General features: G+C 39.2%; 1 protein-coding gene across 2 annotated transcripts in view; it reads left to right on the plus strand.

The window, feature by feature from the left end:
- The window catches only part of vwde (von Willebrand factor D and EGF domains), a 239,477-nt gene extending 214,848 nt beyond the window's left edge, over positions 1-24,629 (plus strand). For both annotated transcript variants that reach the window (XM_063042310.1, XM_063042311.1), the window contains exons 28-32: positions 14,574-14,669; positions 16,998-17,093; positions 18,867-18,962; positions 20,801-20,898; positions 22,629-24,629. In XM_063042310.1, the coding sequence (XP_062898380.1) occupies positions 14,574-14,669; positions 16,998-17,093; positions 18,867-18,962; positions 20,801-20,898; positions 22,629-22,649 (407 nt within the window). In that variant the 3' untranslated portion in view covers positions 22,650-24,629. The remainder of the gene's footprint in view (positions 1-14,573; positions 14,670-16,997; positions 17,094-18,866; positions 18,963-20,800; positions 20,899-22,628) is intronic.
- The last annotated feature ends 3,154 nt before the right edge of the window (positions 24,630-27,783 follow it).

Genomic DNA, 27,783 nt, shown 5'->3' on the forward strand with positions numbered 1-27,783 from the left:
CTCCCCCCCTCACTCTCCCCACCCCCTCTCATATTGACCATCCTCCTTGGAGCCATTCATCTGCACTAAGCACTTCTTGAAACGGGACTCTCCTCCCACAGCATTCTGCAGCATCTTCCCTTTTATGCTGCTCTGCAGCTCCCACAAGAAAGAACCTAAACCAGACTACTGATCATCACAAACCTCTCTCCACCCCACTCTCTCCAGACCCCACCAACCCAATAGCCTGACACAACATTCCTAAGTTGAACTGCAGCGCTTCTTATCTTTAGCCCAAATCAGAACATTCTACCAGCTGAACACACCGCTTTTGCAGAAATCTAATGAAATGAAATACCTGCAGCATAGCAATTGAAATCATAACACGGCATTATACTACTCTAATCTATAATATATAACTTAACTGTTTATTTTGTTAAAATGAGGATGTCATGAACAGAGCAAACACAAAAAGAGAAATAATGTATGAGATCATGAAAAGGCAACGTAACTTCATTGGATATGTGATTAGGAAAGAGGAGTTAGAATGCACGGTAATTATGGGAAAGATTGAAGGGAAGAAAGCAAGAGGAAGACAAAGACAAATGATGATGGAGACAGCAGCCAGTGAACTGGAAATCAATACCAATGAATTGATCCACTGGACCCGAAACAGGAGTGCGTGGGTCATGGCAGTCAAAGCTCAAACTGGGCATGGCACCTGATGATGGTGATGATGATGATGTTTATTTTGTTAAGTGTGAAAGGGAGATGAGATGAGTGCATGAGCATCTAAACTAGACAGAAATGTCAGTAACTTAATTAACAGACCAAGAATTATTAAGTGCAAACAAAAAAAAAATTCTGCCCAAAAGTAAAACAAGTATTTGCATCAATGATTAGACTTCCAAAGCTGAGTTCAAAGCAATATTGGCACATTTTGTCATTAGCTATGTTTTCATATAAAAGGGCTGCTGTAACATAATGCTTATGTAAATCTGCTAATGGCATCATATTTTTGTGCTAATGATCCAAACGTTTCAAATCCCACTATGGCAGCTGGGATATTTAAATTTGACTAATTGCGCGAAACTGGAATAAAAAAGTAGAAACAATAACCATGACCACAAAACTGCATGAAAATGGCTCTATTTCCCAACATCTTTTAAGGAAAGTAAATATGTTGGTCATTCATGGCCAAAGCACAACTTCATGTAATTGACTATTAGATGCCTTTGTCATGTTAAACTTCTGCCTCCACACTACATTTTGGTTTAAAGCAACAGGATGTATGCTTGAAATGGGCATATCATAATGGGTTTTGGAAAAATAAGTTTATTACCAATTCAATTAACCCCTCAGATTTGACCATCTGGTGCAGAGTGGTGGAGTCTTCATGCTAAAGACAGCCTGAACCATGTTTGTTAATTTATCTACAGAATGTAGCAAAACCAGCATTTATTGTTCATCCTTCATGATATTTGGGGAGATTGTTTCAAGTGCCGCAAAACCAGGGGGAAAAAAGTAATATACTGTTTTAAATGTAGGAACATTTGAAAGGATATATTGTAGATCATGAAAAGGCAACGTAACTTCATTGGACATGTGATTGGGAAAGAGGAGTTAGAATGCACAATAATTATGGGAAAGATTGAAAGGAAGAAAGCAAGAAGAAGACAAAGACAAATGATGGAGACAGCAGCCAGAGAACTGGAAATGAATACCAATGAATTGATCTACTTGACCCGAAACAGGAGTGTGTGGGCCATGGCAGTCAAAGCTCGAAATGGGCGTGGCACCTGATGATGATGATACTATATATATTTTTTTTTTAAATGTTGCAGTTTCTGTTTTGCTATTCTGTTTTTGCTGAAGTTTCTTTTGCAGTGTTGTTGCATATGGTCTTGGTAATGCTGAAGAATGGCGATATACTTCCTAGTCAGAATGGTGTGGGGTTTACAGAAGAACTGGCAGGAGGTGGTATTCTAGTGCAGCAGCTAGCCCGTAATACCACAAGACATGGGAGCAGAACTGGGTGGTCCAGCCCATCGAGTATGGTCCACCATTCCATCATGGCAGATTTATTATCCCTCTCAACCCCATTTTGCTGCCTTCTCGCTGTAACCTTTAATGTCCTTACTAATCAAGAACCTAACTACTTCCACCTTAAATATACCCAATGACTTGACCTCCACAGCAGTCTGTGGCAATGAATTCACCACCCTCTGGCTAAAAAGAATCCTCCTCCTCTCTGTCCTCAAGGGAAGCTGAAGTCAAATATATCAGTATTACAGCAGTGGAGTAAAGTAAATTACAGACACATGAGAGAGAAATTGTCAGAATTGATTGGAAAAGAATACTGGCAGTGATGAAGGCAGAGCAGCAATGTCTGGAATTTCTGGAAACAATTCGGAAGGCACAAGATAGACATATATATATATCCCAAAGGGGAGGAAGTATTCTGAAGGAAAGATGACAAATGTTGGCTAACAAGAGAGTCAAAGCCAACATAAAAGCCAAAGCAAGGGCATTTAATAGAGCAAAAATTAGTGTGGTGGTAAAGGATTTGGGAAGCTTTTAAAAACCAACAAAAGGCAACTGAAAAAGTCATTAAGAAGGAAAAGATGGAATATGAAAGTAAGCTAGCCAATAATACTGAAGAAGATACTGAAAGTTTCTTCAGATACATAAAGTATAAAAGATAGACAGGAGTGGATAGCGGGCCCCTGGAAAGCGTTGCTGGAGAGGTAGTAATGTGAAATGACGAAATGGCAGATGAACCGAATAAGAACTTTGCATCAGTCTTCACTGTGGAAAACACTAGCAGTATAGTGGAAGCTCCAGATGTCAGGGATCATGAAGTGTGTGAAATTACCATAACTAGTGAGAAGGTTGTTGGGAAACTGAAAGGTCTGAAAGTAGCTAAGTCACCTGGATCTGATGGAGTCACCACAGAGTTTTGAAACAGGTGGCTGAAGAGATTGCGGAGGCATTAGTAACGGTCTTTCTAGAATCACAAGATTCTGGAATGGTTCTGGAAGACTGGAAAGTTGCAAGTGTCACTCCACTCTTCAAGAAGAGAGAAAGATAAAAGGAAGGAAACTATAGCCCAGTTAGTCAGACCTCAGTGTTTGGGAAGATGTTTCCCATGATGGGAGAGGCTAAGACCAGCGGGCACAGCCTCAGAATAGAAGGATGTCCTTTTAGAATGGAGATAAGGAGAAGTTTCCTCAGCCAGAGAGTAGTGAATCTGTGCAATTCATTGCTCCAGGCAGCTGTGGAGGCCAATTCTTTATGTACACTTCAGACAGCGATTGATCAATTCTTGATTGGTCAGGGCATGAATGGATTTTGGAGGGGAAGACAGCACATTGGAGCTGAAAGGAATACTGGATCAGCCATGATGAAATGGCAGAGCAGGCTCAATGGGCCAAATGGCCAAATTCTATTCCTATAGCTTATATCTATCCTTCTATTTTTAGGCTGTGCCCTCTGGTCTAGACTCCACCAATATAGGAAAATTCCACTTTATCTAGGCCTTTCAAAATGTGGTAGGTTTCAATTCTTCTAAATTACAGTGAGTACAGACCCAAAGCCATTAAACACTCCTCATACATTAACCCTTTCATTCCCAAATCATTCTAGTGAACCCCCTGTGCACACCAGCATGTATGTTCTTAGATAAATAAAGGGCTATGGGTAACCCTAGGTAATTTCTATAGTAAGTACATGTTCAGCACAGCATTGTGTACCAAAATGCCTGTATTGTGCTGTAAGTTTTCTGTGTTTCTATAATGGGCCCAAAACAGATCACAATACTTAAAGTGAAGTCTCAGCATTACATTTTTGCTTTATAATTCTAGTCCTCTTAAAACGAATACCAACATTGCATTTGCCTTCCTTACCACCAACTTGAGGTGCAAGTTAACCTTTTGGGAATCCTGCACGAGAACTCCCAAGTCCCTTTGCACCTTTGATTTCTGAATTTGCTCCCCATTTATAAAATAGTCTATGTCTGGATGGTGTTAGATGGTACAGATCACTGATTTTGGTGACATTACTAAGAAACGTTTACACAGTATGATGGTGATAGAGCAAATATTTAGTGGGTAGATCAGTTGCATAGCATTGGATTTGAACATATCCGTATGAATAGAAAGAATATCATTGCAATCTTGATTTTTGCCCGGAAACTAGCAGAAGGCATTAATGTGTTAGGAGTTGAATCACTTGCCAAAGAATACCCATCTTCTGATCTGCTGTTGTAGCTACTTTAATTAGTTTGTTTATTTATTACAACATGGGAAGTCATTCAGCAGAGAATCACATCAGTGCCGGTCTCTAGTCCTTATTTATCTATACTGGTAGGTTTTGTAACTTCAAAACATTAAACTTACTGGAAGAAAAACAAGAGAGTCAGGAATGTAAGTCTAACTCTGTCCTTTAGGTGAGACACACACATATCACATGGCAATGTCCTGATGTATGCAATTCATGTATTTTTACATATAACCTGTAGTGAATTATTTGAATGTACATGAATGCTTAATTAAACAGTATTTACAATATTACTAAAATATTATTGAAGTATTAAATACACAACATTCCTCCCTGCTTAGCTTTAAATTCCATTGTCCAATTCTATTTTACTTAATTTACCATTTACTTCTGGTGTAAACCATATTATTTGTTAGTTTTCAAATTGTAAATCCAAGTCTATACATCCTGTGTCATGTTCATTATCAGATTTTTCATATGCAGATTAGTGCTGTTTTTGAAGATGCAACTTGACTTTTATCTTTTTCTCTTCACTGTGCATAGCATACTCTTTATATGTGCCCTTCTTTGTTGTATTTTCCATGTTTCACCTTTAAATCTGCATTGGTCTGGTGTTTGTGAGCCCCTGCCATAATGGTAACACAATTTGTTTGGCCAGGCTAGTTTCTGTTTAGATGCTGCAATTTTGTTCACGTTTTCTTTCATTCCTGACTGCAACTCAATTGCATCTCTGTCTGCTGTTTCCATTGAAACAGCTATTTTAACTGCTCTTTTAAATACAAGTTGTACTCCAGTTAGCAACTGTTTTTGAATGCATTCTTGTAAAATTCAACAAACTAAGTGATTTCTCAGTGCATCATTTAACCCACTACTGAACTAACAATGCTGAGGCAATTTCTTCAATTCAGCCACATATGCTGAAATAGACTCCCCATCCTTTTGATTTGCTTCTGAAAACTAAAGCATTCTGCAATCAAAAATGGCTTTGGTTCTAAATGTTACTGCATTACTTTCACAATACCGGCAAAGCTCATTTTTGCTGGTTTGGTTGCAGCAGTTCAACTTTGAAGCAAATTGTATGCCTTTAAACCCAAAACACTCAGCAAAATCGGTACTCGTTTCTCATTGGTTATTTTATTTGCTTCAAAATACTGTTGAAATGGCTCAGTATACATGAGCCAGTTATCCATTGAGCCATCAAATATGTCTATCCTTCCGATGTAGCCAGCCACTTCTACTCTTTTTTTTAAAATGATTATTATCACCTGGTACTCACACTTTATGACCCCATGAATTCTTCCATTTACTGCCTTTTATTTTTAAAAGAACTTGCGTGGTGGGCTGCATATTTTTACTCTGTTTCTCACAGTGCTTTTGTTTTTTTTTGTTTGAACATTTCGCTGTGGCGTGTCTGCAGTCGTCTTGGGTGCATTTTAAAAATACTTCATCACCACTGGTATGATTTGTAACTTCAAAACATTAAACTTATTGGAAGAAAAACAAGAGAGCTGGAAATGTGGATCCATCTCTGTTTTTTTACTTTAAGTGAGGGGTGCATGTATCACGTGGTAACATCATGACGTATGCAATTCGGGTAATTTTACACATAACCCAGAGTGAATTATTTAAGCAAACAAGAATGCTTAATCGAATAATATTTACAATATTACTCAAATATTACTGAAATACTAAATACACAACATATACCACTGCAAGTTGTTTTCTTTCCTGTGTCCATCAAGACCTCTTTTGGTTGTTTTGTCACTTAACCATACTATGGAGTAATTTACAGAAACCAGTGATCCTACCAATGCATTTTTGGGATGTGAGAGGAAACAGCAACCCACATAGTCATATGAAGAAAGTGCAAACTTAACACACTCAGAACCCAAAATCATGATCAAACCTTGTTCCATGGAGTTGTGAGATGGCCAGTTCAGTTAAGTTTCAAGTCATAAGTGGGAAATGAATGATGGTGGTGCAAGTCAGCATCAATGGTTATTAGAATCTGATTGAAGACATTTCCCACTGGTACTTGTGTTGTTTGATTATTACTTTTTTTTAACGTGTCGCACCAGATAGTCAGTCATTCTTGTCTGGTACCTGGTGTCAGGATTGGTCTCCTTTCGGATTAACCGGGTCACAATATGAATGTTCCTGACTCAGCCCTTTTTTTTCTAATGAGGTCGAGTGGTTAGCACGATACTCAACTGGGCACGGATGGAAAGCGTGCTCGGGGGGTGGCCCGACTTGGATTCGAACTTGGGAGCCTTCGCTCTGGAGTCCGGCGCTGATGCCATTGCCCCACCAGCCAGCGATTATTACTTACCACTTACCAGAATGTTTTGCTGATGGATACTGATGGAATCATTATTTAAAGAGTTATGAATGGAATTCAGCCCAGTATTAATTAGCAAACAGCCTCCTCTGGGTGACTAAACATCAGTAATGAAGCAGTTGTTATCTGCCCTGAAGAACTCTTGAGATGTTTTTATGCTTACATAATTGTCCCTAACTATGTTCCTTAGTACTAAAAACAATTCCTGCCAGTGAAGACTTTTTGCTAGTTTGCTTTAAGTTTATTTCACTCTTACTGGGGACCCTCGGTGCTTCACTCAATCAAATCCTGCGTGATTTCAAGACATACCTGGTTCATCTGTGAAACTTAATTCTTAGGGCTAAGGCTATAATTAAGTTCAGAGCCAAATAACCCTGCCAGAACCCAAACTGGATGTGAGTATTTGGTGAGTAAGAAACAATTGTTATCATGCTTGGCAGCTATTTGCACTATTTTGCTGATGATTAAGAGGTTGGCTCACAAATAGAGGAAGTTTGGAGACAGTGCGAAAGGGAGGTTAGGCAGGTGATAGAGAAGGGATGCACTCAGTCAGATGGTTTGAGACGTATCTATTTTAATGCGAGGAGTATTATGAATAAAGCGGATGAGCTTAGAGCGTGGATCTTGGAGCTATGATTTTGTGGCCATTACAGAGACTTGGATGGTGCAGGGGCAGGAATGGCTACTTCAAGTGCCAGGCTTTAGATACTTCAGAAAGGATAGGGAGGGAGGCAAAAGAGGTGGGGGCGTGGCACTGCTGATCAGAGATAGTGTCACGGCTGCAGAAAAGGAATAAGTCATTGAGGGGTTGTCTACGGAGTCTCTGTGGGTGGAAGTTAGAAACAGGAAGGGGTCAATAACTCTACTGGGTATTTTTGATAGATCACCCAATAGTAACAGGGACACTGCGGAGTAGATATGGAGATAGATTCTGGAAAGGAGTAATAATAACAGGGTTGTTGTGGGAGATTTTAGTTTCCCAAATATTGATTGGCATCTCCCTAGGGTGAGGGGTTTAGATGGGGTGGAGATCATTAGGTGTGTTCAGGAAGGTTTCTTAACACAATATGTAGATAAGCCTACAAGAGGAGAGGCTGTACTTGATCTGGTATTGGGAAATGAACCTGGTCAGGTGTCAGGCCTCTCAGTGGGAGAGCATTTTGGAGATAGTGATCACAAATCTATCTCCTTCACCATAGCATTGGAGAGGGATAGAAACAGACAAGTTTGGGAAGCGTCTAATTGGAGTAAGGGGAACTATGGGGCTTTCAGGCAGGAAGTTGGAAACATAAATTGGACACAGATGTTCTCAGGGAAACGTACGGAAGAAATGTGGCAAATGTTCAGGGGATATTTGCATGGGGTTCTGAGTAGGTATGTTCCAATGAGACATGGAAAGAATGGTGGGCTACAAGATCAGTGATGCACAAAGGCTATTGTAAATCTAGTCAAGAAGAAAAGAAGAGCTTATAAAAGGTTCAAAAAAACTAGGAAATGATATGAATCTAGAAGATTATAAGGCTAGCAGGAAGGAGCTTAAGAATGAAATTAGGAGAGCCAGAAGGGGCCATGAGATGGCCTTGGCAGACAGGATTATGGAAAACCCCAAGGCATTCTACCAGTATGTGAAGAGCAAGAGGATAAGACATGAGAGAATAGGACCAATCAAGTATGACAATGGAAATGTGTGTATGGAATTGGAGGAAATAGTGGAGGCACTTAATGAATACCTTGCTTCAGTATTCACTCAGAAAAGGATCTTGGCAATTGTAGGGATGACTTGCAGTGGACTGAAAAGCTTGAGAATGTAGATATTAAGAAAGAGGATGTGCTGGAGCTTTTGGAAAACATCAAGTTGGGTAAGTCACCGGGACCGGATGGGATGTACCCCAGGCTACTGTGGGAAGCGAGGGATGAGATTGCTGAGCCTCTGGCAATGATCTTTGCATCATAATGAGGAATGGAGAGGTTCCGGAGGATTGGAGGGTAGCGGATGTTGTTCTCTTTTTCAAGAAAGGGAGTAGGGATAGCCCAGGAAATTATAGGCCAGTGAGTCTTACTTTAGTGGTTGGTAAGTTGATGGAGAAATCCTAAGAGGCAGGATTTATGAACATTTGGAGAGATATAATATGATTAGGAATAGTCAACATGGCTTTGTCAAAGGTAGGTCATGCCTTATGAGCCTGATTGAATATCTTGAGGATGTGACTAAACACATTGATGAAAATAGAGCTGTAGACGTAATGTATATGGATTTTAGCAAGGCATTTGATAAGGTACCCCATGCAAGGCTTATTGAGAAAGTAAGGGGTCATGGGATCCAAAGGGACATTGCTTTGTGGATCCAGAACTGGCTTGCCCACAAAAGGTAAAGAGAGTTTGTGGATGGGTCATATTCTGCATGGAGGCTGGTGACCAGTGGTGTGCCTTAGGGATCTGTTCTTGGACCCCTACTCTGTGATTTTTTATAAGTGACCTGGATGAGGAAGTGGAGGGATGGGTTAGTAAATTTGCTGATGACAAAGGTTGGAGGTGTTGTGGATAGTGTGGAGGGCTGTCAGAGGTTATAACGGGACATTAATAGGATGCAAAACTGGGCTGAGAAGTGGCAGATGGAGTTCAACCCAGATAAGTGTGAGGTGGTTTATTTTGGTAGGTCAAATATGATGACAGAATATAGCATTAATGTTAAGACTCTTGGCAGTGTGGAGGATCAGAGGGATCTTGGGGTCTGAATCCATTGGACACTCAAAGGTGCTACACAGGTTGACTCTGTGATTAAGAAGACATACGGTGCATTGGCCTTCATCAATCATGGGACCGAGTTTAAGAGCCGAGGGGTAATGGTGCAGCTATATAGGACCCTGGTCAGACCCCACTTGGAGTACTGTGCTCAATTCTAGTTGCCTCACTTTTGAAAGAATGTGGAAACCATAGAAAGGGTGCAGAGGAGATTTACAAGGATGTTGCCTGGATTGGGGAGCATGCCTTATGAGAATAGGTTGAGTGAAATTGCCGTTTTCTCCTTGGAGTGACGGAAGATGAGAGGTGACTTGATAGAGGTGTACAAGATAATGAGAGGCATTGATTGTGTGGATAGTCAGAGGTTCTTTCCCCAAGGCTGAAATGGCTAGCATGAGAGGGCACATTTTTAAGGTGCTTGGAAGTAGTACAGAGGAGATGTCAGGGGTAAGTTTTTTACACAGAGAGTGGTGAGTGTGTGGAATGGGCTGCCGGTGGCGGAAATGATACGGTCTTTTACGAGACTCCTGGATGGGTACATGGAGCTTAGAAAAATAGAGGACTATAGGTAAAGCCTAGGTAGTTCTAAGGTAAGGACATGTTCTGCACAGCTTTGTGGGTTGAAGGGCCTGTATTGTGCTGTATGTTTCTATATTTCTATGTAACAATTAACCAGATGCATCTTGGCTTGGTGTGGCAACTGTTCTGCCCATGACTGCAAGAAACTGCAGAGAATAGTGAACCCAGCCTCCCCTCCATGGACTCTGTCAATGCTTATCAATACCTTCATCAATCGTCCATCATAATCAAAGATTCCACCACCACAGACATTCTCCATTCTTCCTCCCATTGAGCAGAAGATAAAAAAGCTTGAAAGCATCTGGCATCGGGATCAAAGACTGTTTCCATTCTGCTGTTATAAGATTATTGAACAAATCCCTGTGGTATGATCAGATGGATACTTAACCTCACAACCTACCATGTTGTGACCATGCATCTTCCTGTCTAACTGCGAAGTATTTTCTCTGTAGCTGTTACACTTTATTCTGCACTGTTATTTCTTTCTTTTGTACTACCTCAATGCACAGTTTCAATCAGCTTATCTGTATGGATGGCGTGCAAGACGAGGTTTTCAATGTACCTCAGTATACGTAACAATAATAAACTATTTTAACTGTAGAAGAAGCAACAGTTAGAGCAAAAAAAAAGAAACTATTTGGAAAAATCCATCAGGCTTGAAAGATTTCTTTCCAGAATAGTAAAGGGAGGTCACTGAGGAATTCCCAATTCCTTGAGCTCAGCAACTTACAAGGATGAGTGCTGCAAGCTTGTACAAAAGCCACCACCCCTAATTTTTCTTTCAGGTTACATAATGTCCTTATTTTGAAATATATTGATTTTTTTATTGTTGCAGCGTTAGAAAAATAACAAAAATTCTTTATCTGAAGTAGTTGTACCATGATTAAATGATGGTGATTCACCAGCTGCTCAAGGACATTTAGAGATAGACAGTAAATGCTGGCTTTGACAGTGACATACTGAACTTCAAACTGAATTGAAAACTATAGCTATCTTTTTGACATGACACCTTGAACGGAAATTGGCACATATTAATCTCCACAACAGAAAAAAAATCTAGGTAGTCCAATTTACCTTCCTAAATTATCATTAGAATCTTGTAGCTAATTTTTTTAAGTCCATATAATTTGTGAATAACCTCAGCTAAAACCTAGACCCACACATACAAAATGCTGGAACTCAGGGGCCAGGCAGCATATACGAAGGGGAGTAAAGAGTCAACATTTCAGACAGAGACCCTTCATCAGGACTGGAAAGGAAGGGGTGAAGCCAGAATAAGAAGGTGGGGAGAGGGGGAGGAGCACTCTCTGGGAAGGTGATAGGTGAGAGCAGGTGGATGGGGGAGGAGGAGAATGCAAGAAGCTGGGAGGTGATAGGCAGAAGAGGTGAAGGGCTGAAGAAGGAGAAATGTGATAGGAGAGGACAGTGAACCACAAAATAGAGTGAAGGAGGTAGGAAACCTTGGGGAGGTCATAGGCGGGTCATGGGGGTGGGGAGGAAAAGAGAAAGGGTGAGACAGTAACCAGAATGGGGAATAGAAAAAGAGAGAACAGGGGAGTGATTACCAGAAGCTAGAGATATTGATTTTCATACCATCAGGTTGTAGGCTATATATTGTTTGATATAAGCATTCTTTGTTATTTACATAATAAATTGTGGGTTATCTGTAAAATAAGTGAATGGCATACACCATAATGCCATTATGTCATACGTGCACACCTTGCTTAAAGTAAAAACAAATCTAAGACATGCATTCCTGGCTCTGTGTTTCCTTTCAATTAGTTTTATGCTATAGCGTTACAGAACATAAGAGTAGGATTCTGTTGGATATGATGCAATGTGCTGGATATGGAAGCTGTTTAGATTAGATTCAACTTTATTGTCATTGTGCTGAGTACAGATACAAAGCCAATGAAATGCAGTTAGCAGCTGACCAGAAATGCAAAAAATAGTGTTATTTACAAAATAACTACCAATGAAAAGTAAGTGCTACAGCACACAAATATAAAAGTACTGAGACAGTACAATATGGGTGCAATACTGCTTAGTGCTGTGATGTGAGGTTCAGCAGGGTCACACCCTCAGGGAAGAAGCTCTTCCTGTGCCTGCTGGTGCGGGAGCGGAGACTTCCGTAGCGCCTACCGGATGGGAGGAGAGTAAAAGGTCCATGGTTAGGGTGAGATGCATCCTTGATAATGCTTTTCGCCCTGCTCAGGCAACGTTTATGGTAAATGTTCTCAATGGTGGGCAAGTGGGTGTTGATAATCCACTGGGCAGTTTTCACCATACACTGGAGTGCTTTGCGGTCGGATATGGGACAATTGCCATACCACACTGAGATGCAGTTGGTGAGTATGCTCTCAATGGTACAGTGGTAAAAGTCCGTCAGTATCCTGGGACAAAGGTGAGCTTTCTTGATGCTCCACAGGAAATAAAGGTGCTGTTGAGCCTTTTTGATCAGGATGGAGGAGTTCAGGGACCAGGTGAGATCCTTGGAAATGTGGACAGCAAGGAATTTGAAGCTTGATACACGCTCCACTACAACTTTGTTGATGTAGATGGGGACGTGAGTGTGGCTCCTAGCATGCCTGAGGTCCACAATGATCTCCTTGGTCATCTGGGTGTTAAGGGCCAGATTGTTGTCGGCATACTACGTGGCCAAGTACTGGACCTCGTCCCTGTAGGCCGTCTCGTCATCCCCTCTAATCAGGCCAACCACTGTGGTGTCGTCTGCGAACTTGATTATGGAGTTAGAATCATGTACAGGAATGCAGTCATAGGTGAAAAGGGAGTACAGAAGAGGGCTCAGCACACAGCCTTGAGGCACACCAGTGTTCAGGGTGACAGTGGAGGAGGAGAGGTTGTCTATTTCAACTGACTGGGGTCTGTTAGTCAGAAAGTCCAAGGTCCAATTGCAGAGGGATAAGCTGATACCAAGCTGGTGAAGTTTGGCAATCAGCTTGGAGGGGATCACAGTATTGAATGCTGAACTAAAGTCAATGAACAGCATTCTGATGTAAGAGTTGGGGCTGTCCAGGTGGGTCAGGGCAGAGTGAAGTGCTGTGAAGATGGCATCCTCTGTAGACCTGTTGGTGCAATAGGCAAATCGATGGGGGTCCAGGATAGGGGGCAGACAGGATTTCAGATGTGATAGAACCAGTCTCTCAAAGCACTTTGCAATGATGGGGGTGAATGCAACTGGGCGGAAGTCATTCAGGCCCGTGGCAGTGGAATGCTTCGGCACTGGCACGATGGTGGCGATCTTGAAGCTTGTGGAGACAATTGCCTGGGTCAGGGACAGATTGAAAATGTCCGTGAAGACCCTGGCCAACTGCCCTGCACAGACTCTGAGAAAATGGCCAGGTATTCCATCTGAACCAGCTGCCTTCCGTACATTCACCCTGCTCAGGGTGGAGCAAACATCGGAGGTGGAAAGTGAGAGAGGCAGTTCACCAGGTGGGAGATCCGCTTTGAGGGTGACCTCCTTGTTCTCTCGGTCAAAATGAGCGTAGAAGTAATTGAGCTCATCAGGGAGGGAAACAGAGCTGGAAGGGGGCACAGTACTAGGTGGTTGGAAGTCTGTAATAATCTCTATACCATGCCACATGTGCCAGGGGGCCAAGGAGTTGAAATGCTTCTCAATCCTCTTGGGGTATTAAGTAAGGACAAGGGGAATCCAGGAGTTTAAGTTAAGGGCAGCTATATGGGAAATGGAGGAGATATAGACAGATTGTTGGTGGTGGAATGGAAGTCCTGTTTTTTTGGAGAAAAAAGTTGACCTGTTGTTTGGAAGAAAGGTAAAAAGATGTTCAAGAATAGAAACCCTTATCCTGAGAGCAGATGCAGTGGAGACTGAGGAATTGGGAGATGCATTTATACAAGTGACAAGATAGAAGTACAGTCAAGATAACTGTGAGAGTGAGTTTGTAAAAATAGATAGTCTGTCTCCAGAGATGGAGACAGAAAGATTGAGAAAGGGAAGAGAGGTGTAAGATTCTGAAGAGTTATTTGTTTCGTCTAAAACATAAACTGTTTGCCATACAGAGAGAATGGACAAAATTTCTTCCTATGTTATAGTCCCCACAATTCAGGTTGTGTAAACTGGTGACATCCCAAGAACTTTCTTAACTAATGCTTCAATATTTCTATACATCTTGGTTGAACTGAACTGAGTGCTCTAAGATAATATCATTAAAGGGTATATATTGGTAAGGTTAAAAACCAAAGCATTCTTGTGAGTATTTATTACTCAGGATATGAGCATGAGTGGTCACCTCAGCATTTATTGTTTATCTTCCAATGTCCACAAGGGTAATAGTGAGCCAAATTCTTGCACCACTGTGGTTAACCAGTAAAGTTGCCTGAACAATGTCATTAAGATTGTTCCAGGATTTTAACCCATCTTAGAAGAAAGAATGATAAACTTTAATCTAGTGTTTTGAATGAATAATTATTTAAAAATATATACAATATAAAACCTCCCTTTGTTTTATTTATATGGACTGAAATAATGAAGTCAGAATTTACAGTACAAAGGCCATCTTTATAAATGCTGTACATTTATTAAACAGATGCTTAAAACTGCAATTGATTACATATGTTTATATTTAAATACTCAACATTTAACAATGTTTAAACTTTTTTTTTCTTGCTTTAGCAATTTGCACACCTCCTTGCAAGAATGGTGGTCATTGTATGAGAAATAATGTCTGCTCGTGTCCAGATGGCTACACAGGAAAAAGATGTCAAAAAAGTGAGAGCTATTTTAAAGTATTAATTTTTTTTCTAATTGTTTAATCTAATCTTTGGCCTCATTCATTTACTCAACAGCACAATAGTTTAGGGGGCTTTACAAATACTTTCAAGTTGGATCCAAAACAGAGTCCATATGCAAATTCAAGAATGGAAACATCTGGCATGAGCATAGGGATAAAGTTATTCAAAAATTAACAGCTCAAATTTCTTGCAATCATTTCAAATGATTCTGAATTAATTTTAGCTATTGGGCATCATCTTTGCATCATTTCAGAAAATTTTTTTTTTGCTTTATTAGAACTTATTTTGCTCAGGTATTTTCATTTTATTTTTCAGTGTTAATTTGCCAACGCTTGCCAAAATGCAACATTCACTTGCATAAGCTGTACTACAGCAGGGATCCCCAACCTTTTTTGGCCCGCGGACCGGTTTAATATTGACAATATTCTTGCGGACCGGCCGTCTGGGGTTGGGGGGGTTTTCAAGTGGGGTTAAACTCACTTCAACATGTCTTTTACAGTTAGGGTTGCCAACTTTCTCACTCCCAAATAAGGGTCAAAAGTAGCAGTCAAATCCCAGGACACTTTACCCCAGGAAAGACTACCATGACCATGAAGCCTTGCGCGGACACCTGTGTGCACATGTGATGTGCGCATGCGCGTACGTGCCAAATTTTTCCCCACAAATCGATTTTGCCTTCATCTTCCCGACTATACTATACATACATTATTTCTACTTTATATAGGCTGTGTGTTTATCATATCATTCCTGCTTTTACTATATGTTGGTGTTATTTATTTTCGGTTTTATGTGTTATTTGGTATGATTTGTTAGGTTATTTTTCTGGGTCTGGGAACGCTCAAAATTTTTCCCCTATAAATTAATGGTAATTGCTTCTTCGCTTCACGCCATTTCGGCACAAAAGGTTTCATAGGAACGCTCTACCTTAGCGGGGGAAATACGGGACAAACCAATTTAGCCCAATATACAGGATGCCCCGGCAAATACAGGACAGTTGGCAACCCTATGTTCAAGTTCAACAGTGCATGACAGGGAATGAGGAAAGGTGCAGCTGACTCATATTGTTTCCTCATGGCCCGGTAGCACATGGTTGGGGATATCAAAGTCCTTGATGACTATAAATATTACTTTCCTGACTGTTCTGCCTTTAGGAGGGAGGAGAAGAACCTAGCGCTTAACACTTGCAAATAATCTGAATGAAACTGCCTGCTATCACATCAACCAGTGATTGTAATGAATTTTTGAAGTAGTACTTGCTTGTATTATTCACAGTTCCAGATGTATGTTCTTATTTGTGTGTAATGAGGCAGTCCAATACAGATCTATATTATAAATAGTGTCTAACCATATTTACTCCAGTAGTAACGTACTACTGAGACTGTAATAGTAATTGTCTGATTTCTCAAATGCAAGAGTTTGGTTTAACCACAATGATTAGTATAATTGCAAACATTCTATGTATGTGGCATTTCTGTGCAACTCCCATGGGTGGGCAAAAATACATGATCTTAAGCTTAATAAGATAAAATTTTAAAAATGGGTATGTCATGGCCAGCAGGGTTACAAAATTTTGGAAAATGAGGCAGACTAGAGACTTTGAAATTGTTAATTTGTTGTTGTGAACTTTAATCACATGAGTGTTCGTTCAGTTTTTTTGATCTTGGCTATTAAGCTACTGACTGAAAACTTGTGTATGTATTTCTGATGATAACTTAATGTTATATTATTTTTCATCACAAAGTGTGTATTACATTACTGGAAATTAGAGTGCATAGCATACATACTTTATCTATAAATATTAGAAAAAAACATTCTTTACACAGTGTAATGAAATAGCATCCATGGAAACTATTGGGAAATTGGAATTTTGTTTTTGCACATCACTACCAGATACTTGGTGTAGTGATACACTGCAGAACTGCATGCTCTGATCTCCACAGTTTAAAGACTCCATGCCTCACTCTGGCATGGGCAATCATAGATTTTGTATATGGTTACTGTAGAGAGTTCATTAAGGCCAAAACTCACCTTCACAAGATTCCTGATGGTAAAGATATGGGCTGCTGCTGTCAAAGCAAAGAATGCCAGCCACGGCAATTAGATTTTTTTTTAAATCCATAGTATTTATTTTATGTTTAAATGTATATAATTGTCAAGTACACACAAGCTTTGTATTTTGAACGATCCCACTGATACCATGCGACAATAAATTTTTAGTTCCGTCAGTTGCACTTGACCTATTATTCCCTCCCTTTGGTTAGTAATGAAACAAAGTTCTTCCAGCTAATGCATTCTTTTCACATAGGTATCTGTGAGCCAATGTGTATGAATGGAGGAAAGTGTGTACGTCCCAACATCTGCTCCTGCGTGTCAGGCTGGAGGGGAAAAAGATGTAATACATGTAAGTCAGAGATTCAATTATGTTCCCTGTGCCTATTCATGGTACATGACTGTCATCCCTGGCAGTGTGTTCCAGGTACCTATCACTCTCTACCTCTTCTGTTGCTTCTTGTAGAAACCTGAGCTATTGTATATTTCATCCAGTCCCAGGGGCTTATCAATCCTAATGTTTATCAGAAGCTCAGCCTCATCCTAATTCTTGATGTCAACATGCACTGGAGCTTGTTCTATGCTGACCTGACATTCTCAAGTTCCCTCTAGTCAGCCTCCTGTTCTCCCTGAAAGTGTAGAACACCTTAGTGTTTTCCTTAATCCTCGTCACCAGGCCTTCTCATGCCCCTTCAAGCTCTTTTGTCCCTTTTTAAGCTTCATCCTGGCTACCTTGTAACTCAAATGTTCACCTGATTTTTTGCATACTAAACCCCAAGTATGCTTCATCCTTTCTCTTGTCTAAATATTCCACCTCTCTTGTCAGCCCTAATTGTCAAATACATACAAACTATGTATTTTAAAAGATTCCACTGATGCCATGCTACAGTACATTTCAGTTCTGCCAGTTTCACTTTCACGTACCATCCTTTCCCTGTATCAGTGGGACAAACCTATCCAAGATCCCACACATTGGTCCCTAAACAATCTCTATATTTCGGCTGAGAACATTTACCTGAGAACATTTCTTCTAAATTTACACTCCCAAGTTCCCGCCAAATTCCATCACAATTAGCCCTCTCCCTTCTAAATACTTCTTGTATATAGTCAGCTCCTTTCCTCGTCCATGACAATGTTAATGTTGAGGTCACTATCTCCAAAATGCTCACCCACCAAGAAGACTGTTACCTGACCAGCTTGATTGCCTAGTACCAGATCTGGTATGGCTTCTCTCAATGCTCTGTCCGCATACTGTGTCAAAAATTCTTCCTGGACACACATAATAAATTTTGTCCCATCTAAACCTTTTGCACTAAGGTGTTGATCATATTAAGGAAGTTAGCTCACACTAAATGTTCCTAATTGTACTTATCAAAATTAAGCAACCTAGAAATTCATCTAAACTGGCACCACTGAAGGCTAAAATACAGTCTTTGTGATGGAATACACCTGAGCCAGAATGAAACCAACGTCCATGCTAAGAACTTTGCTACCACAATCAGGGAAGATTTAAATTAAAGTGGCAGGGGAAGGAGAAGTACAAGCAACAAGAGGAGAATTATTAGCTCCACTTGGCAGAGCAACTGGGATTACCTTAACTGGGATTATTTTAAGGATCAGAGGGAGGAAAATTTGAGGGCCGTGTCCAGAAGATTTTTGTTGCACCATGTAGATATCCCCATGAGGGAGGTAGCATTCCTGGATCCTGGGGAATGTAGCTGTTTGACGAACAGAATGACATTGGGGGATCATTTTGGAGATGATGCCCATAACTCTGTACATTTTAACTTGGTTGTGGAAAATAGGAATAAAGTTTTTAAATTGAAGGGATGGAAGTAGACAAAAAAAGGAAAAAAATTGGTCAGTGACCATTCATTATAATTTTCATTAGTAGTACAATGAAAGGCTATCAACTTAAAATATTAACTTTGTTTCACTCACCATATATTCTCTCAAAACTGATGACCGTATAGCATCTCCAGCACTGCTGACTGGGAATGAATTTCAAAATTTGTTTTAAATTACAAGTACTATTTCACTTGTTATTCATATACTTGTGTTTATAATGTACTGTACATTGGAATTCAAAAATGCTAGAATCCATTTCAATCTTCTGGCAATTTAGCTGTTTGTATACAGAAGTGCAAAAATGGAGGAGAATGCATTGGGCCTGGTACCTGCCATTGTCTGCCTGGATGGGAAGGATTACAGTGTCAAATACGTAAGTACACTTTCAATAGTTATCTCTTTCTTCTTTGTAATATAATGAGCATGCTTGCGAGGGAAAGGTACGAGTATCTGGAGCTACGACACTGAGGAGCCTTCTCCTGATTTTGTGCCATTTTCATCACCTGCCACAAACAAATGATAAGTAACAAAGACTCCCACAATGTCCAAGGAACACATTGTGTGGCCTCATCATGACAGTAGAGCACAGCATATCAGAATGGGAATGGGAAGTGGAATTAAAGTGGGTCTTTAATTCCACTGGGGATCTTGTTTCTTCTTCAGGTTGGAGGATCAACACTTTGTATTCTGTCTGGGTGGCCTTCAACCTGATGGCATGAACATCAATTTCTCAAGCTTCCAGTAATGAGCCCCCCCCCCCACTCTCCTTCACCATTCTCCATCCCCTTTTCCCTCCCCTTTTCCCTCTCACACCTTATCTCCTTGCCTGCCCATCACCACTTTCTGGTGCTCCTCCCCCCCTTTCTTTCTTCCATGGCCTTCTATTTTCTCCTATCGGACTCTCCCTTCTCCAGCCCTGTATCTTTCACCAATCAACTTCCCAGATCTTTACTTCATCACTCCCCCTCCCAATTTCAACCATCACCTTGTGTACTCTCCCTCCCCTCCCCCACCTTTAAAATCTACTCCTCATCTTTTTTTCTCCAAGCCTGCCAAAGGGTCTCGGCCCAAAACATCGACTGTACTTTTTTTCCATAGTTGCTGCCTGGCCTGATGAGTTCCTCTAGCATTTTGTGTGTGTTGCTTGGATTTCCAGCACCTGCAGATTTTCTGTTGTTTGTAAAGCGAAGTAAGTTTAGTCCAGATCTAACTCAGTCATCCATTCTATAACTTGTGCAGCCAAAATCCCGAGGAAAAATTACACTAACAAGTCAATAGGATCATTAAGAAAATTATGCTGTGCTATCAAAAGTTTAAAGTAAATTTATCATCAAATTATGTATATGTTACCATATATTACTGTGTGATTAGTTTACTTGCTGACGTTCAATAGAATCAATGAAAACTGCACAGAAAGACTGACAAACAACCAATGTAGAAAAGAAAGCAAACTTTGCAAATACCAAATAATAAATAAATAATACTCAGAACATGAGTTGTAGAGTCCTTGAAAGTGAGCCTGTAGGTTTTGGAATCTGTTCAGAGCTGAGGTTATTCACGCTGCTTCAGGAGTCTGATGGTGAAGGTAATAACTATTTCTGAACCTGCTGGTGTGGGACCTGAGGCAGCAAGAAGAGAGTATGTTCTGAGTGGTGTGGGTCCTTGATGATGAGCCATCAAATGTAGATGGTTAAAGGATTTTAGCTGTTTATAATTTTTTTGAACAAAACCACTGATCTCCTGATCAAGAGCATCCAAAGAATGAGAGAATTAACAATTAATGCCAATTTTGCAAGGGGTCCTACAGCCTTTCATCACAGAGCATATGATATTTTTGGGAACCTAGAAATATTTCTTACAACTTTCTGGACACTGTTATACAATTACAGCTAATTTTTTTTTACATTATAGTGACCAAAGAGTTGCAAGAAAGGGCCTGCACGATTGATTAAATAAAATTAAAATCTTCTTGTTAATAACTTTAATGGAGGAAGAGGACATGGAATAAATTTTTCACATTTTGGATTTTGTTTGTTGGCAAGATTTCACCTACACCTCCCTCAGACAGTCCTGCCACAAGATGGTTTAGGTGTAGTTCCAGAGGCCAGTTCATCTTCATAATAGCCCATAATTCACCTTTGAGGTAGAAATTGTTGAAAATTGTACTGTTTATATTTTGCACTATATAAATATTGATTTATTTTTTCACAGCTGTATGCCAACAAAAATGCTTGTATGGAGGCAAATGTATTCTTCCAAATGTGTGTTCTTGTCGTCCAGGATATACTGGAATCACTTGTGGTAAGAAGGTGAGCTCAAATTTTCATTATTGATATTTTTACAAAGAAGCAAAGTACTTAACAATTGCTTATTTGGTACTTTACTAGCTGGTACTTCAGCCAAAGTACTCCAGCTGACATTGGGTTAACTAGTACCTGTCCAGAACAGCATGTTCTGAATAAATAAGCTTTTGCTGTATTCTGTTTTTGCACCTTGCCCTGTCTGGGCTGCTTCTACACCCACAACTTCTCATTTGTTGATAGCAGAAGAAAGCTTCCGTGAACTTAGTGTTATTGTATCTCAAGCTTAAATATTTGTTTCTTATCTTCCACTCCACCTCCCTTCAATTCAAAGATGAACCACTTCCATGATCATAAATGGTATTGGTATTTCCAGAGGTTATAACCCATCTGCTATACTTGATCAGAATGAGGGTTAATATCTCCAGCATATTATCCTGAAACTTGTTGCTATATGGCAACAGTAAATTGCGATACATAAACTGTAAATGACAGTAAATACTGTGTGTGTGTATATTATAATGTTAAATTAGTAATGAAAATAGTAATGTGGTAGTGTTCATGGGTTCAATGTCCATTCATTAATTTGATAGCAGAGAGGAAGAAGCTATTCCTGAATCATTGTATGTCTGCCTTCAGGCTCCTGTACCTCCTACCAGATGGTAGGAAAGTGAAGAGGGTATGGCTTGGGTGATGGGAGTCCTTAATGATTGATGCCCCTTTTTTTGAGGCATTGCTTCTTGAAGAAGCCCTGGGTGTGGGGGGTGGGGGGGGGGTGACTGGTGCCCATGATGGACTAACTGCGCAACCTTCTGCAGCTTACTTTGATCCTGTGCATTGACCCCACCCCCCACCATACCAAATGGTGTTTCAGCCAGTTAGAATGCTCTCTACAGTACATCTGTAGAAATTTGTGATTATCTTTGCCTTTTGTCACTGCTGGCTAGCCTTCCATTCACTATCTATACCTCACTAATGATAATTGTTAAGTATTCCTGTGGTTACAGACAGAGACTGCCCTCAACACAGATTAAAACTTCCATGCTACATTGCTGTCTTTTCACAGCCTCAACACCCCAATTCCATCAGGCACCCTACAGCCCTGCATGTACCTCATGTTCATCCAACTCTGGTCTCTTGTCTAACCCTGCTCCATTTGTCCCATATTAATAGCCTAGTTTTCAGCTGTTTAGCCTTGACCTCAGAAATTCCCTTAGTGCACACCCATCTCCACTGACAAAATTCTTAAAACTACCTACATCCTGTATATCCTGCAACAAGGTATTTTAAGTACTCATCCAAATTTTTTATGAGGTCCAAAAACAAAATTTGCACTCCATCAAAAACACTTGGCTTGAGTCCTTAAGAAATCTAGGACTAAATATTTCCTTTTTATTTCTTTGCTTTCTTTATATCTGATTATCCTGTGGTACTTCTCAAAATGTTACTTAAACGCAAGCATCGTTCACTCTTCGGCTTTCTACTTCAATTAATTTAGTTAAGATCAGCCAATTTAGTATACATCTAGTATTTAAAAAGGGACAGTCTTTCTGTATTGCTTTGTCATTATAAATGTTTTACTATCATGTTAAGTGTTCAGTTTGGATTACATAATTAATACCCAGTGCATAAGTTAAAACAGGCTTGCACTTCACACCTGGACAAATAAATCTGTCATGATTGTTTCTGAGCAAAATCCGATCATTTAAGTAACAATTAACTGTTCCTTCTTTTTCCAGATACCATTGAAACTGGGTTAACCTTGGCCCCAGTATCTAATTTCTTCTAGCAATAAATAGACATTATGCTGAATTTGACTGAGGACTGGAACTGAACATTGCTCAATTATTAAGATTGCAGAATTAAATCAAACCATGCACAGATACTTCGAGCTCGGTATTAAACTGTAGTGCTATTCAGAGGTTGGAGTAATTTGGTGTTTATAGCTAAATAATGAGGTATTGTAAAGCAAATGTATTGGCTTGTATATCACTTCCTCTTGTAGCTTTACTACCTCAGTGCAATGCTCAAGGATTCATTGCAGGACACTAGGAAGATCACCTGTTTTTGTGAAACATTTACATAATCTCCACCTACTGTGGAACATTTTAACCTGATTCGTTTACTAAATTTTCGCAGAAAATCAAATTGTTTCGAAGAGTTCTTTTAATTGAATTGCACCTCAGTTGAATTATTTGCAGTTACAACTGTGAGATCTGCAACCACTCTAAAGCTAAATTTAATCCCACAATAACATCACCCAATGCTTTTCCCATAGGTTTGCACAGAAATTGGCAACAATTTGTTAATTTGGAGTGGCTTGTGGTAAATAATTTAGAATAATTTCAGCTCGTCTTCCTTATTTACAACAGGTTAGCAGATCTCAATTTCAGTGTTCAGAGGGAGAAATTCATCCAACGAGATACTTTCCAAGTAGAAAAGCTTTTAATCAAGGAAAATGATCCCTTACATGACAGACTAGAAAGCTAACAATACGTTTAGGAGACAAGAGGTTCTGCAAATGTGGGAATCTGGAACAACAAAGTGGTGGAGAAACTCAGTGGGTCAGACAGCATCTATAGAGAGAAATGAACAGTCAACATTTCAGACTAGGACCCTTTATCAAGAATAGTTCCTTCAAAATTTTGTACATGTTGCTTGTATTTAAGCTCAAAATTTACCATGCTAACATTAACATTTGAACGTTTAAAATTTCTCACCAGGCTTTGAGCAGTATTTTAAGAGATACTACCCCATTTGTATTAAATAGCCCATTACCATATGGACCAAGAAACAGTGTATGCTAGAGGTTCATTCACTAATATCCCAACTATTTGTATTATAGATTAAATCAAACATACTTAAATGTGTAATAAGTATTTATTGTGGGGGGGGGGATTTTATCTTGGTCAAACTGAACTAATGCAAACTTTTCTGAAACAAGAAGTTACTAAAACTAGTTAGATACACCAATTATTTCACTACCATGGATGTTTTTATCCCAGATGTGGTGGCTTAAAACTATAGTTCAGTATTGTCTTAACTTCATCTACAAATCTCTGCCACTTATGTAACGTAATATTTAAGCAATCACATTAAGTGGGCTTCTAGGAGATGCAAGGTACTACTTGTGCATATTCTACCAGAACTGGAATTATTACTACAATTTACCTACACTCATACAGTACACTTTTGTATGAACATCCCATACATTCAGAATAAGGTTTGGAATCTTGCCTAACTGGTTATGTTTTCTTGTACCTAAACTACAATGTTTTATACTAAATTAAGGAATTGATAAAAGTCATCATTTTATCATTGAATTATAAGATTAGCTTTGGTTTTAAGAATTTGATGTTCAAATTCATGCACAATGTGTTGCTATGTTCCCTTTATTCCAGTTGCATGTTACTGACTTTTATGCTGTACAATATTCATCTTAAGATATTTTTAAATAAAGGTGCTCATAAAACTTGAAGTATGTTTGAAATCCAGTAATCTAAATCAATTAATCCAAATTATTTACTGTTTTAAAATATTTCTTTAGGTGTGACCCATCAAAAAATTGTTGCATAATGTGTATATACCAAATGTATTCTTAATGCCTAATTTGTTGTTTTGTTTAATTAACACTGTACATATATATTACATATGAACATTAAGATTTTCATGTAAAAGTATTGAATTTATTTTTAATTACCAAGTTGTAAATTCTGTACATTCCAAATAAACACATGAAATCCAAGACATATTTAAATAATCAAGGAATGAATATTGTGTCTCTGTAGTTAATGAAAGGTTCTTCAACATCAGTGCAGAAAATGTATCATGCCCTGTACAACAATTATCCCAAAGAATAAAGATCACAATAGAAGCACTATGGGGAAATGGGGACCAAGGAATGAGAAAACTGACAATGGGAATAATGCATAGGACATGGAAGATTTAAAAAAAATAGCACCACAGCCAAAGGAGGTGGATTTGTGGTGTATGTAGCCGCCTTCTCCATGATCATGAGCCAAGCAGTGGAAAGACCAAATGATGCCAAGGTCAAGGTTGGCTTAGCTTCCGGTAAGGAATACTGTGATCTCCGAAGTGCAGAAAACAAAAAGAGAGGTAGGAAGATTAGACAAGTTTTATGTTCTGTTTGTAGGAACCAAACAGGAATATGACCTACCTACTTGTACTGAGAAAAATACCACATTCATCCTAGGCTATCTAGCATCAGTCCTTGTTAAGCATAAAAAAATTTTAAAAATTAGAATATTATAGTATTTGATGATATTTCAGAACCGAGTATTTTCTACCAAGTAAAAATTCAAGCAGAAAATAAGATTGTCAATGAACACACACCTTCAAAATTGAGAATTTCTAATCAGATCATTTATTGTCAACTTAAAATGTAAAAGCCTCAAAATTTTCATTGCGAACAAATCTGGAATTTTGAAACCAAGCATAGCAAATATAGCTCTAATTATTGTTTATTATTGCAACAAAGGTACTAGCATAAATGTAGACTAGTTCATATTAAAGATAGCTATTGCATTAAAAACCAAATTCAACAAATAAACATGCAAAGCAGGGAAAAATAAAAACTTCATCCAATCTTTTATCCTCGGAAAAGGCAAGAGTTTTATGGAAGTTTTCCCACACTTTTTTTGATAGTATTTACTTGTAAACTTAATACACTGCTTAATGAAAAGTAAATCAATAAGGAAAAATGTATCCTGTCCAGAAAATTCTACTTTGGTCAAATTTTTGTCTAGACTGTAGAATCAATGACATTGACATACATTAGGAGCAATTCCTTTCCCTCCATGCAAGCAAGGAGCATCACATATTGTTGTAAACAAATCAAATCAATGTTCATATCTGGTATTAGTTTCTTTTTAAATCTTCTATTGTTGGGACAAGCAGACCAATCTTATGACTGTCCTAAAATTGTATTAAATTTGAATAATAAAATTTAAATGAACTTCATATTTACCATACTCAAAGTTATGGCAGTAGAGATTTCCGGGATTAGAAGAAATAGGTAAACATTGAGAATAATTGTTTAAAAATTGATTCTTGTGCGTTGGTTTTAGGCACAAGAACAACCATATTTTTTTTTTGGGGGGGGAAGAGAATTTCAAGCCCAAAGCATTTAAACTAGAAAGATAGAAAGAAACATAGAAAACCTACAGCACAATACAGGCCCTTCGGCCCACAAAGCTGTGCCAAACATGTCCCTACCTTAAAAATTATTAAGCTTACCCGTAGCCCTCTATTCTTCAAAGCTCCATGTACCTATCCAAAAGACTCTTAAAAGACCCTGTCATGTCTGCCTCCACCACCGTTGCCAGCAGCCCATTCCATGCTCTCACCACACTCTGCGTAAAAGAAACTTACCCCTGATATCTCCTCTGTACCTACTCCCAAGCACCTTAAAACTATGCCTTCTTGTGCTAACCATTTCAGCCCTGGGAAAAAGCCTCTGACTATCCACACGATCAATGCCTCTCATTATCTTGTACACCTCTATCAGGTCACCTCTCATCCTCCATCACTCCAAGGAGAAAAGTCCGATTTCACTCATCCTATTCTCATAAGGCATACTCCCCAATCCAGGCAACATCCTTGTAAATCTCCTCTGCACCCTTTCTATGGTTTCCATATCCTTTCTGTAGTGAGGTGACCAGAATTAAGCATAGTACTCCAAGTGGGGTCTGACCAGGGTCCTATAATACTGCAACATTACCTCTCGACTCCTAAATTCAATTCCACAATTGATGAAGGCCAATGCACCGTATGCCTTCTTAACCACAGAGCCAACCTGCTTAGCAGTTTTCAGTGTCCTATGCACTCAGACCCCAAGATCCCTCTGATCCTCCACACTGCCAAGAGTCTTACCATTAATGCTGTAGTTCTGCCATCAGCTAATATGTTAACTGAATGAAATGGGGGCTGAACATTGTAGATTTGATCAATTGGATGATTGAGGAGCTGAAGAGATTGCATAGCTCACTCATATCTTAAACTCTTGTGATCTGCAGCTCATCTGGCTATTTACTGAAGCTTGCAATACTTTTGTTCTATTTATGATGTAATGGTTCAAAGTAATATCAAGATGGGTTCTCATACATTGCACTTGCACAAAGAAAAAGCTATTATCAAAACATTGTAATTATGAAGATAGCAACTTTGCTGATATCAGATAAAGTTTTGCTTCATTCTCCAATTACATGGATAGAAATTTTGTGTACAGTTATAACTAACTTAGCAGTCTCTCTTATTACACATATATTGTATTGAGTTTCCACTAAAGATTGCACGCAAACTTCCAAGATTAAATTTCATTCCTGGCTACTTTAAAGAACTAAATCAAATTTTGGAAAACTAATATATCCTGTTTGACCTTAACCTGAACTCCAAAAGCCCATTTCCCAGTCATCACTTCTGATTATTCACATCTATTTCAATAACACCACTTACAGCACCATTTCCTCTGATCCAGTCTGCTTCTTCATGCTCTGTTTCTTCACTAAAAGATTCAAGAATGTTCAAAGTTCAAGGTACACTTATTATCAAAGTGCGTATGTATACCATATACAATTTTGAGATTCATCTTCTTGCAGGCAGCCACAAAACAAAGAAACAGAATAGAATCCGTAAAAATCCCAACACCACAAAGAGAGTCAAACATCCAATATGCAAGAAAAAAGAATGAGTTGTACAAGCATTAAGAGAGTAAACAAAAACACAAGGAAATCTGTAGGTGCTGGAAATTCAAGCAACACACACAAAAGTTGCTGGTGAATGCAGCAGGCCAGGCAGCATCTATAGGAAGAGGTACAGTCAACATTTCGGGCCAAGACCCTTCGTCAGGCCTGAAACATCAATTGTACCTCTTCC

The sequence above is a fragment of the Mobula hypostoma genome, chromosome 3 (genome assembly GCF_963921235.1).
Source record: "Mobula hypostoma chromosome 3, sMobHyp1.1, whole genome shotgun sequence".
Taxonomy (NCBI): Eukaryota; Metazoa; Chordata; class Chondrichthyes; order Myliobatiformes; family Myliobatidae; genus Mobula; species Mobula hypostoma.